Here is a 13,645-nt window from a genome sequence, read left to right as displayed (position 1 = left end):
CTTAAAAGAGAACTACAAAATAGCTATTCAGATAAATTTTTTTTTAAGATTTTATTTATTTATTATGCATACAGCATTCTACTGCCATGTATATCTGCACACCAGAAGAGGGCACCAGATCTCATAATGGATGGTTGTGAGCCACCATGTGGTTGCTGGGAATTGAACTCAGGACCTCTGGAAGAGCCGTCGGTGCTCTTAACCTCTGAGCCATCTCTCCAGCCCTCAGATAAATTTTTATATATATATTTTAAACAGTTACTGTGTATATCAGACTAAACTATAGCTCACTGAGGTCCACCTGCCTCTGCTTGCTGTATGCTGGAACTAAAGGAGTATGTATGCCACCATGCTTGGCTTCAAATTAGTTTTGATTAGTGGTATAAAAGAAGTATTTGTGACGTAGTTTGAGCATTTAAAGTTTTTAGGTTTTAGGCACAGGAGAAGAGAATCAGTGTATTGCCATATAAAATTAACATTTGAGATGTGTTAGCACAAACTTAATCCCAGCACCCAGGTGACAGAGGCAGGTGGATCTCTGAGTTCAAGGCAAGCCTGGCCTACATAAAGAGTTGCCAGCCAACCAAAGTTTCATAATGAGACCCTGCCTCAAAAAGGGATATGAAAAAAAATGCTTGGTGGTGTAGCACATACCAGGTATCTTTGAGTCCTAGGATGGCCAGGGCTACACAGAGAAACCCTGCCTCTAAACTCCCCACCCCCGCCCCCCCCCAAAAAAAGAAAAAATTCAAGAAAGATAAGTAAAAATAAGGGAAAAATACATGGTTAGGTAGAAAAAGGGAGCTGTTTGAAAATTGCAGTTGATTATATTAATATGCTCTAAATATCCCAAAAAAAACAATGAATATGGATTATTTTTCCATTACAAATATATTATGAGATATTTAAAACCCTATTCTGGCCATGCTTGCACATCTTCACTGCTAAGCCTGTCTACTCCTCTGAGTTCCAACATATTTGGATACTGGATACTGGCCACAGTCATAAGCATGCTTGTCTTGATAGTCTTATTTCTTCCTCTGAAGAGCCCCATTGTTATAAAATATCTAAAATAGTCAAAGATTTTGGAAGTAGCCAGTTGTGATGCACACCTTTAATCCCAGCATTCAGGCATCAGAGGCATGTAGATCTCTGAAAGTTTAAGACCAGCATAGTCTACAGAACTAGTTCAAGGACCTACTCCGGTGGGAGGGGAAGAGGGGAGAAAAGAGGAGAGGTATCAAGTTTAGTTCCTAGCACCCTGTCAGGCAGCTCACAGCTGACTAACTCTTGCTCACAACTCTGGTGTCTTTGAACACCTGCACTAACATACACATACACATAATTCTAAAAAGGTAAAATAAGAGATTGGAAAGATGGCGCTTAAGATCTAGAGAACACCTCTTCTGGCCTCTTGGGGCACTGAATTATGTGCACAGACACACATGCAGGCAAAACACTCAAACTATTTTTTATTAAAATAAATCTTGAAAGATAAAGAATTCTAAAACAATAGGTCATATAGAAAGTCTGTTGTCCTTTGCTTTGCAATAGTAGATTTTCTATTTACCCCAGATGATCTTTCTGGGTTTCTTTGTGTTTTGAAACAGAATGTTTGTCAATTGACCAGACTGGAGGGCTAATAAGCTTTAAGGATCCACCTGCCTTTGTGTCCTTAGCACTCAGATTATAGGAATGCACCACCATGGATTCTGGAATTTAATTTTGTTTCCCTTGTTTACTCAGCATCCATATATATATATTTTTTTTTTTAATGTGAAATGATGATAAAGAGGGTCAGGTTAATTTTTTTTTCTACATTGAGAACCACTTGTTTTTATAGTTTGTTAAACATCACATTTCTTGGAGCTGCAGAAATAGATGACTCAATATTTAAGAGTTTGCTCTTGAAGAGGACCACAATTCAATTCCCAGCAACCATATGACAGCTTACAACCATTGCTCAAGTTCCATCTTGTTCATTTCTCCCTGGTTTGTTTTTTGTTGTTCATTACTTTTTTTGGATGATGATTCAATCTCTTGCCCAGACTAGACTTGAACTCTTTGGTATAAGTGATCTTCTACTTCAGATTTTTTCAAGTAGTTGAGGCGGATACTTTTCTCTACAGGTGTTTCTAATTTAGTCCCTTCCTTCCTTCCTTCCTTCCTTCCTCCCTCCTTTCCTTTCTTCTCTTCCTCTCCCTCTCCCTCTCCCTCTCCCTCTCCCTCTCCCTCTCTCTCTCTCCCCTCCCCTCCCCCTCCCCTCTCCCTCCCCCTCTCCCCTCTCCCTCCCCCCCTCCCTCTCTCCCCCTCCCCCTCCCCTCTCCCTCTCCCCCTCCCCTTCTCCTCCTCCCCTCTCCTCCCCCTCCCCCTCTCCTCCCCCTCCCCTCCCTCCCCCTCTCCCTCCCTCCCTCTCCCCTCTCCTCTCCCCTCTCCCTCTCCCTCTCCCCCCCTCTCCCCTCTCCCCTCCCCCTCCCCCTCCCCCCCTCTCTCCCTCTCCTCTCCTCTCCCCCCTCCTCTCCCTCTCTCCCTCTCTCCCCTCTCCCCCTCCCCCCTCCCCCTCTCCCTCCCTCTCCTCTCCTCCCCTCCCCTCCCTTCCCCTCCCCTCCCTTCTCCTTTCCTTTCCTTTCCTTTCAGTTATTTAAGACAGAGTTTCTCTCTGTAGCCCTAGCTATACTGGAACTCTCCATAGTCCAGGCTAGCCTCTAACTCAGAGGTCCACCTGCCTCTGCCTCCCAAGTGCTAAGGTGTGTGCCACCTACCTCTGCCTCCCAAGTGTTGGAATTAAAGCATGTGCCAATAATCCTGGCTCATTTGTATGATACTATATGGTTTCATACAAGTTTTAGAATCAGCTTGTTCATTTTCTTTCTTTCTTTTTTCTGTTTTCGGGTCCCCTGGAGTTAAAGAGTTGTGAGCTGCCATGTGGGGTTTTGGGACCTCTGGAAGAGCCACCAGTCCCCTTAACCACTGTCTTTTTAAAAAATCTGCTAAAAATTTAATTGTGAACTGTAATGTAATTTCTTAAGCTGAATACCTCCTCAAGTAATAGTAATGTTCTAAATGCTTTATCATTATTATTTTGCTTAGTAGAGTACAGGGTCTTGTCTTGGCATGGCCTTAGACTCATTATGTATGTATAGTACTACCAGTCTAGACTTGTAATCTTGGTGATGGATTCCTTTTCTCTGCTAAACATACGCTAAGATTACAGGCCCGTGCTCTACTGTGCCCAGTTTTCTAAATGCTTGTGAAAGAAAAATGTTTTGCTTTCTTGTCTTTTTTTCTCAATTTGTGTCTAGGTTACGAGACAGATGCAAGAGCATGAGCAGGACTCTGAACTTAGAGAACAGATGTCTGGTTACAAGAGGATGAGGCGGCAGCATCAAAAGCAGCTGATGACTCTAGAAAATAAATTAAAGGCAGAGATGGATGAACACCGTCTCAGATTAGACAAAGATCTTGAAACTCAGCGTAACAATTTTGCTGCAGAAATGGAGAAACTTATCAAGAAACACCAAGCTGCTATGGAAAAAGAGGTGATTAATTAATACTATTAATTTCTTTTAGATTGTGTCCATCTCTGAATTATCTAGATTTGCATTTTGATATTTAAAGTATCTAACTCTGGGAGCTAAATAAATTGATCCAGGAAAGAGAAGCATTTATGTTTTTTGTCTGTTTGTTTTGGTTTTTCGAGACAGGGTTTCTCTGTGTAGCTGTGGAGCCTGTCCTGGCACTGGCTGTGTAGACCAAGCTGGCCCCAAACTCACATATATCCACCTGCCTCTGCCTCCCAAGTGCTGGTATTAAAGGCTTGTGCCACCACTGCCTGGTAGCATTTACGTTTTTTTGATATATATATATATCTTTCTGTTTTTAAAAACAAAACTGACTCCTGTATGTTTTTTCTCTTATTAGTTTTATAAATGAATCTGTGCATTGTGAATCTGAAAATTAGATGTATTAAGCCAGGCATTGGTGGTGCATGCCTTTAATCCAGCACTTGGGAGGCAGAGGCAGGCGATCTCTGTGAGTTCGAGGCCAGCCTGGTCTACAGAGCTAGTGGCAGGATAGGCTTCAAAGCTACACAGGGAAACCCTGTCTCGAAAAACAAAACAAAACAAAAAACCTAGTTCAGGCCTGGCAGTGGTGGCACACACCTTTGATCCCTGCATTCTGGAGGCAGAGGCAGGTGGATCTATGTTTAAGTTCGAAGCTAGACTGGTCTACAAAGTGAGTTCCAGGCAACCAGGGCTACACAGAGAAACAATGTCTCAAAAAGAAATAAATTAGTAAGTAAGTAAATGAGTAAATAAATTAATGTCCAGGCTAGATGTGGTAGTATATGCCTTTAATCTCAGTATTTGGGAGGTGAAGGCAGTGGATCTCTGTGAGTTTGATGTTAGCCAGTCTAGCCAGTGCCACACAGTAAGATCCTACCTTTAAATAAGTAAGAAAGTAAAATTTGTTAGGCTAGGAGTCATTGCACATAACTGTAACCCTCAGCGTATTTGGGAAACAAAGACAGTATTGAAAGTTGAAGGAAAGCTAGTTGGAGCTACACACATAGAAAGTTTACAAATAACTTGAGTCACACATTAAGACTCAATATTTTTAGAAAAGGGTCTGGAGGTAAAGTTCAGTGAAGGTGAAAGGGTGCTTCCCTAGCGTGTTCAAAGTTCACAATTTTATCCTAGCCCTGCAATAACAACAAAAAAAAAAATCACATCCTATAAAACAGTGGCTTTGCAGCAGAATGTTACAGCTAATCTAGATGAATTGATTAGCTCTTTATTCAGTGAGAATCTCAGAAAATATGGAAGACACCCATAATCTACCTCTGGCCTCCACCTGTGCACACTCACATGTATACTCAAAACAGCACACACTGCACCCAAGTTATATATGACACATATGCAATAGTTAGCATTCATTTTAATATGAGTTACATTAAAGATCTAATTTGAAGATGAATATATCTCATTATTTAATACATAAATTAACTCAGTTATAAAAGCTTGGTTTTATAGAACTAGAGAGATGGCTCAGCAATTAAGAGCACATACTCCAGTAATCCTAAATTCAATTTCCAACACCCACATCTGGTGATTCACAATACCTGTTAACCCAGTAATGGGGGGAGCTGTTTCCCCTTGCCTCCATAGGCACCTCCACATACATATACAATTATTAGGTTATGTTTGAAGTTAAACATGTATTTGGTTTTAATGAAGGGAACCTATGGGTTTTTTTGTTTGTTTTGGGGTTTCTGGTTTTGGTTTTGGCTTTTGGTTTTTCAAGACAGGGTTTCTCTGTGTAACAACAGCCCTGGCTGGCCTCAAACTCAGAGATCTGAGTGCCTCTGCCTCCCAAGTGCTGGAATTAAAGGTGTGCACCACTACTGCCTAGTGGAATGTATGTTCTTATTCAATAAAATGAGGAAAACATTTTGGTTCTGTAAATACTTTTAAAAAATAAATTGCATCATACTGATCTCTAAAGTTAGACTGAAAAGGATGATAAATTGATTAGATTGTTTTGTTGTTTATTTTTGATGCTTCTGTTGGTCATCTACTTCTACTGCCACGACTAAGTATCCTTCCTAATGGATGCTTTAAATTTATCTGTTTAACTAATTTGATTTTTTTTTTTTTTTTTTTTTTGTTAATTCTGTATAGGCAAAAGTGATGGCCAATGAGGAGAAAAAATTCCAGCAACACATTCAGGCTCAACAGAAGAAAGAGCTGAATAGCTTTTTGGAGTCCCAAAAAAGAGAATATAAACTTCGAAAAGAGCAGCTTAAGGAGGTACTTCTTTTACAAAAATACCTTATGTTTTTCTGCCATTAGTTGTGTTTAATGGTTCTCTACTCAGCTGTCAGCATAAAGATATATTTGTGGCCACAAGGTATATATCTATTGACATGAAGGTATTGATTATTATCTGCACTTTACTTAAGTTTTCTAGTTGAATAGGAACTAAATAGAATCATTTCATGATCTAGATTCGGTGTTATATACCTGTAATCACCTACTCAGGAGTCTGAGGAAAAATCTACCAGTATTAATTAGCATCTTAGGGTTGATCTCCTTGAGTAATATGATTAGTTGTTTATTTTTTTCATTTTTGCCCAATATGAATGTAGTTCCATTAAAGAAAATTTCAAAATCTTGAAAAACAAAGGCATTAAAATTATGCTTAAGGGGCTGGAGAGATGGCTCAGAGGTTAAGAGTACCGACTGCTCTTCCAGAGGTCCTGAGTTCAATTCCCAGCAACCACATGGTGGCTCACAACCATCTGTTATGAGATCTGGTGCCCTCTTCTAATGTGCAGATATACATGGAAGCAGAATGTTGTACACATAATAAATAAATAAATAAATAAATAAATAAATAAATAAAATCTTTTAAAAATTATGCTTAAATGCTTTATCCTTAATACCAACAAAAATAAGATTTTTTTTTTTTTTTTTACTTGAATCACTGATGTCTCTTCTTGGAAGGTTTTGTAATGTTTTACCTGCTAATCCGTCATTCTGTGCAAAACTAAAGCTATTCGTGTATTATGATGTACATAGAAACATATTATCTAACTTTTCCAGGTCTACTGAGCTCCTAATAGAAAGAAAACACAATTAAAGTATTTTTCAGTTTACCGTGTAATGAATTGGAGATGTAGCTTCCAGTATTGTCAGGGCCCTACATTAAATTCCCTTCACTGTGAAGAGTAAATAAGTATATTTACCATAGCTAGTCATGGGGATACATACCTACATAATTCTACCACCAAGGAGGCTAAAGCAGCAGGATTGTAAATTCAAGACCATCACAGGCCACAAAGTAATAATTACTAGTTTTATGTACCATATCACACTATACATTCATATTTCTATGTACCTGATTTTTTTTTTTTTTGGGGGGGGTTATTTTTGTTTCCAGGAGCTGAATGAAAATCAGAGCACACCTAAAAAAGAAAAGCAGGAATGGCTTTCAAAGCAGAAGGAGAATATACAACATTTCCAGGCAGAAGAAGAAGCTAACCTTCTTCGACGTCAAAGGCAGTATCTAGAGCTAGAATGTCGTCGCTTCAAGAGAAGAATGTTACTTGGGCGACATAACTTGGAACAGGACCTTGTCAGGGAGGTATGTACATTTGAATGATATAAAAATTAAAACAAATAGATAAATATATTCAGTGCTGGAGATTAAATTTTTTTTTTTTTTTTAAGACAAGGGCTTACTTTATGGGCCAGGCTGGCCTAAAAACTTATTATTTAGTCCAAGCTAGTCCTAAACTTGTGTGGTAACTCCTGCCTTATCTCCTGATTCTTGCAGTACAACTCTTTATCAATGAATCCTTTGTGAAAATTGAAAATTTCAAAGGTGTGGAGGGCCATGCCTTTAACCCCAGCACTTAGAGGCAGAAGCAGGCTTATCTGTTAATGGACATTGTTAGTACCATCCTGTGAACTATAGTTTTTTGATTTGCTTTACAAGATACGGTTTCTCTTTGTACCCTTGGCTGTTCTGGATCTTACTCTGTAGACCAGGCTGGCCTCACAGTCAGAGATCTACCTGCCTCTACCTCTCAAGTGCTGGGGTCAAAGGCGTGTGCTACCACAGCCTGGCTGAACTATAGCTTTTAAAAACATGCAGAGTGATTAGAGCAATGGTTCAATGTTTAAGAAAGTTCTCTGACCTTCAGAGGACCTTTATTTAGTTCCAACACTCACTTAAGGCAGCTCATAACAGCTTGTAATTCCAGCTCCATGGGATCAGACACCTACTTCTGACCTCTCAGGATATCCAAACACATGTAGTATATATACATAATGAAAAATGAAAGTAAATCTTGAAAAGTATTCACACAAACGTTTACATGTCATATGTACATTTGGAGTTCTATCCTGTAGAAATAGTAACATGATTTTATGATACAATAGTTAGACATTCGTTGATATCGTTGGTAAAAGCAAAAACAAGAGATCCAGCTTAAATGAGTAGTCATGTAAGTAAGCAAGAGGGTTTTTTCATTCGTGGCAGTTTAGACTACATAGTGAAATTTTGTAAAGAGAGAATGAAAAGGGAGAGAATGAAAAAAAGTATTTGCATACTGATCTAACCTGAATATATATGCATTAGATCTTCAAATGAAGAAAATGTTTTGTGCCTGTATTAATCAATTAATTGCTGTTTTATTTTTTTATTACTGGATATGTCCCAATAAATAAGATAAAGCTGAGAAACATCTACAACAAGCTGTTGGCCTCTAGGGATAGAGAGTTTGCAGGGTAATGGGTGCCACTGATTTTTCACATTATTGGGTAGTGATATATTATTTATCATTTATTAAAGCTTGCCTGACGATTTGGAAAGCAAAGTCAGTCACAAGCCATAGAAGCCAGACCCACACCTTTAATCCCAGCAGCCAGAAGCTAGGAGGTGCTGGTACACATCTTTAATCCTAGGACTCAGGATTAAGAGGTAGATGGGTCTCTGTGAGTCTAAGGCCACCCAGATCTACATAAGACTGATCCAGTCCTAAAGAGAAATAGGGCATACAAAGATAGTCTTAGCAGCTGGGATCAAATGCCTTTAATTCCAGCATTAGGGAGGTATATAAGACAGGAGCAAGGTCTCAGCATCAGGGATTCATTCTGCTACATTGAGAATAGGAACACCCCAGCCCCTTTAGAGGTAAGAGCCCTCTACTAGTTTGGCTGCTTTGCTTTCCAGATCTTCAGGTTGAACCCCAATATCTGTTTCTAGGTCTTTTATTTTTCATGTTATTATTGATATATCTATATGTATACATACTTTTTCAAAATATGTATTTATTGTGTGCACGTACACCCATGTACGTGCAGTGCTTGTGGAGGGAAGAAGAAGAGGGTTGTTGTATGCCCTGGAAGTAGAGGAGGCTATGAGCCACTATGCAGGTGCTGGGAACTGAGACAAAGTCCTTTACATGAGCTTGGTTCCTTTTTTTCACTGAATCATCTCCCCAGCTCCCCTTTTTATTTGGGGGAAAAAATTTTTTTTAAGAGATTAACTTACTGTCTGTCAGTTTTCCAAGAGCGGTGACCTGGAATTCACTTTGTAGACCAGGCTGGCCTCTGGAGTGCTGTGATTAAAGGTGGGCACCATCACTGTCTAGCAAATATTTTACTTTATTTTTATTTTGTTATATTTTAGTTTTGAGACAGTATCTGTCACAGCCCTGGCTGCCCTGGAACTTGATATGTAGACAAGGCTGGACTTAACACCAGAGTACAACCTACCTGTCTTGTTAGTTCTGCTGTTAACAGGTGTGAGCCACTATGTCCAGCAAGAATAACATTCATTGGGCTGTAGTGATGGCTCAGTGGTTAAGAGCAGAGGCTGTTCTTCCAGAGGTCCTGAGTTCAATTCCCAGCAACCACATGGTGGCTAACAATCATCTGTAATGAGATCTGGTGCCCTCTTCTGGCCTGCAGGGATACATGCTGGCAGAACATTGTATACATATTTACATACATACATTTAAATTAAAAATATTCATTCTTCACCACCATGTGCTACATATTATTCTGAGAAGTTTTGATTAAGAATTTATCTCTTCCTTATTAAATCTTTTTTTTTTTTAATTTACAAATGGCACTCAAACACACAGACACAAAAGTCACGGAAACTTAGTATTTACTGTGCAGCCATTATTGGAGCACAGGATTAATTGTATCCACTTTTTTTGTGTGCATGAGTTTTTTTTTTAATTTGCATACAGACATATGCTTGCATGTAGGTGCTCTCTCACTTGCACCCCTCTCTCCTCCCTCCCCTCCCATCTCTCTCTCTCATACTATAGACACATAGTATCAGGGCTAAAATTTATGTGGGTTCTGGGGATTTGAAATTAGATCTTCATGTTTCCATGGCAAGTGATTTAACCTCTGAGCTATCTCTCCAGCCATCTTGTTTATTTGTTAATGTACCCCCCTATTTGTAAAGCTATAAATTATTCCTTTGTGTTTTGAACTGTATTTTAGGAGTTAAACAAAAGGCAAACTCAGAAGGACTTGGAACATGCTATGCTACTACGACAGCATGAATCCATGCAAGAACTGGAGTTTCGCCACCTCAATACTATTCAGAAGATGCGTTGTGAGTTGATCAGACTGCAGCATCAAACTGAGCTCACTAACCAGCTAGAATACAATAAGCGAAGGGAACGGGAACTAAGGCGAAAACATGTTATGGAAGTTCGACAACAACCTAAGAGTTTGAAGGTACCGTTAGTGTAAGCTTTGATAAAGGCATATGTCTAGTCATTGAGGGGTTGGGTGGTATTAGTTCGTTTCACTTTTAGCATACCTGCTTGATTCCTGTATGGACTGCCTGTTGCTTCAACTTTTGCTTGTGTAGTTTGTAACAAAGAAAGAATCACCAAAAATTTTAACTGTGGGAATTTTTTTGTTGTCTGTCTCCTTTGCTTTGGCTGAAGTACAGCTCTATCATTGTCCTTAATCTCGCCTTAAGGTCACCTTGAATTCCTGGATGAGGGTAATTATCGATAACAGTAAGACTGTACCCTGTACCCTGAAGCAGGAGTGATCAGCTTGTAAGAGTTGGACTGGGCCTCCTGGATGACTATTATTATTATTGTTATTTTTTTTTTTTTTTTTTTTTTTTTTTTTTTTTTGGTTTTTCCTGACAGGGTTTCTCTGTGGCTTTGGAGGCTGTCCTGGAACTAGCTCTTGTAGACCAGGCTGGTCCCGAACTCACAGTGATCTGCCAGCTTCTGCCTCCCGAGTGCTGGGATTAAAGGTGTGCGTCACCACCACCCAGCCTGTGGGAATTCTTAATCAGTGTTTTTAAATGTACACAGTATCTGACTGCTGACATTATAGTCTACGGGTCTACATACTAATCATTCAGTTTCTTTCTATTCTAAGTAACTCAGTCTGGACTCTTAATTTGATGTCAGTATAACTCATATAAAATTTTTGGTATTTTGAGACAGAGTCTCACTATGTCGCTCTGTCTGTCCTGGAACTCACTATATAGAACAGGCTGGCCTCAAACTCAGAGATCTGCCTGCTTCTGCATCCCCAAGTGCTGAGATCAAAGTTGTGTGTCACCACCATCCAGCTGATTTATATAAAATTTAAAAATATAAAAGTGGGGTTTGAGAGATAGCTTAGCAATTACGAGCAATGGTTGCTATTTCAGAGGACCTAAGATTGATTCCAGGCACTGACATGATGCTTCATAACCATCTGCATCTCTAGTTCCAGGGAACCCAATACTCTAACCTTTTCAGGCCCCAGGCATACATGGTGCAGACAAAACATCCGAAATTATAAAATCAAACAATTTTTTTTAAAAATCTAATGAAAAACTTGCCCTTGGGGCTGGGCAGATGCCTCAGAGGTTAAGAACACTGGCTGCTCTTCCAGCGGTCCTGAGTTCACAGAACACATGCACACACAACACTGTATACATAATAAATAAATAAATCTAAAAAGCAAAAAAGAAAGAAAAACGTTGCTTTCTTCCCTTATCCTACATTTCTAAGCCCCTCCAAAGATTTTTTTTTTTTTTTAAAGACATTTAGCTAGAGCTGGGCCGTGGTGGCATTCAACTTTAATTCTAGCACTCAGGAGGGATTGACAGGCGGATTTCTGTGAGTTTGAGACTAGCCTAGTCTACAAGAGCTAGTTCTAAGGCAGCCTCCAAAGCCACAGAGAAAACTTGTCTCGAAACACCAGGAAAAAAATAAATAAATAAAACATTTAGCTAACTAAACTGTCCCCCTCAAATGGAACTTCACAGTTCTAAGGAATTTTTCAGATTTTATATTATAATGAAAATATTTGAAGTCATTGAATCAGTCTTTTAAAAACTACAAACAGAAAGCACTCACTGTAAGGTTTTCACTAGAGATAGCAGTTCACTTAATCTGTACTTGTTTGCACATTTAAATTCTCTGTTAATGTTCAGTAAGCGCTGGAATCACAAAGTATTTTCTGTTGAAAGATTCTTTTTCTACTGAGTATGGCACCCCTGTAATCCAGGACTCAGAAGACTGAAGCATTTACAGAGTAGTTACGTTGATTACCAATGTTTAAAAAACATGGAATTCATAATAACTTTTCAGACTTGTTTATGTAGTAAGAGAGAATCATGTAGCTTTAGTTCAGATACTCGACAACCAAAGTTTTTTTTTTTTTTTCCTTCCCACTCCTTTTTTTTTTTTGGCCATTTTTTCAAGATGAGGGTCTCATATAGTGTAGGCTGGGTCATTAAGCATCCAGAGATGGCCTTGAATTCTGTCTAAACCTGAGTGATGGGAGTGCTGGGGTGTGCTCCCATGTTATGAAGTGCTGAGGACTGACCCAGCGCTTTATACATGCTGGGCAACTACTCTACTAAGTGAGCTACATTCCTAAACCCCACCAAAGACTTTTTAAATCAGTATATTTTTTCAATTGTAGCTTTAAAACCAACAGTACCCAAAAATGAACCAAACTGACACTAATTCAACTGACACTAATTTGTTTTCTGTAGTCATGTAATTCTGGTGACTACATTTTCCTATGGCTTAGTTCGACTTAAACTCTTCCTATAACCTTTTTAGCTTGAGAGCTTTTTAAAAAGTAATCTGATTGTCTCGGGCATTACATGAAAGTGAGGAAAATGTTTTAGCATCTTATTTCAGACACTAAGTAGAATGCTCTCTTCCTTGTTTTGTTTTTTGTTTGTTTGTTTACTTCGAGACAGGGTTTCTCTGTAGCTTTTGGAGCCTGTCCTGGAACTCACTCTGTGGACCAGGCTGGCCTGAACTCACAGACATCCTCCTGTCTCTTCCTCCTTGCACCACCACTACCCAGAATAGAATACCCTCCTCTAATGATAAATGAACATAAGGATGGAAGAAAAATTCCTCTTGTGTTTCTTTCACTTACACAGTCAGTTTCAACAAAATGTTTGGTTTACCACCAACACATCCCAATAAGTGTCTGTGTATGCCACCTGTAGTTTTCTGTGAGATGCTGAGCTAGAAGAGAGACTTCAATTGACTAGGATTTGTGAGAGAAGGGTGCTGTTTCTGTGGAATGGATTAGATATAAACTACTGCCTCTTCTATTTCTTCAACCTTCTTTCCAGGTAATAATTATAATTTGAATCCATCTCACTTTCCTGTGAGTTTTTTGAAACATGGTTTCTCTGTGTAGCCTTGGCTTTCCTAGAACTCACTCTGTAAACCAAGCTGGCTCTGAACTCAGAGTTCCAGTTGCCTCTGCCTGCCAAGTGCTGGGATTAAAGGCATGTGCCACCACCACCCAACTTTCTATTTCATTTTCTGTTGAATCCACATGTAGTTTATTCTTGGTCTGATTGTTAATATTTCTCTAGGGCTTTGGTTTCACTTTGATTTTTTTTTTTCTGTTTTATGTATGTGAATGTTGGCCTACATGTATGTATGTGTTGTGTCACCTCAGAGACTAGCAAAGGGCCTTGACCATCTGAAACTAGATGTACATGTGGTTTCGAGCTGCCACATGAGTGCTGGGAACTGAACCCAGCTCTCTGAAAGAGTACTCAGTGCTCTTAAGGCTGCCCTGACTTTTTCTTTTTCTTTTCTTTTTGTCCCCACCTAGGT

General features: G+C 39.3%; 1 protein-coding gene across 6 annotated transcripts in view; it reads left to right on the top strand.

The window, feature by feature from the left end:
- Positions 1 to 13,645, top strand: part of Taok1 (TAO kinase 1) — an 88,807-nt gene that overhangs the window by 56,999 nt on the left and 18,163 nt on the right. For all 6 annotated transcript variants that reach the window (XM_027426647.2, XM_027426652.2, XM_027426648.2 and 3 more), the window contains 4 exons: positions 3,303 to 3,539; positions 5,682 to 5,810; positions 6,943 to 7,146; positions 10,029 to 10,268. In XM_027426647.2, coding sequence (XP_027282448.1) covers positions 3,303 to 3,539; positions 5,682 to 5,810; positions 6,943 to 7,146; positions 10,029 to 10,268 — 810 coding nt within the window. The remainder of the gene's footprint in view (positions 1 to 3,302; positions 3,540 to 5,681; positions 5,811 to 6,942; positions 7,147 to 10,028; positions 10,269 to 13,645) is intronic.

Source organism: Cricetulus griseus, chromosome 7, assembly GCF_003668045.3.
Source record: "Cricetulus griseus strain 17A/GY chromosome 7, alternate assembly CriGri-PICRH-1.0, whole genome shotgun sequence".
NCBI classification, from domain to species: domain Eukaryota; kingdom Metazoa; phylum Chordata; class Mammalia; order Rodentia; family Cricetidae; genus Cricetulus; species Cricetulus griseus.
Note: the sequence above shows the minus strand (reverse complement) of the source record. Positions and strands in the feature narration are given on the sequence as shown.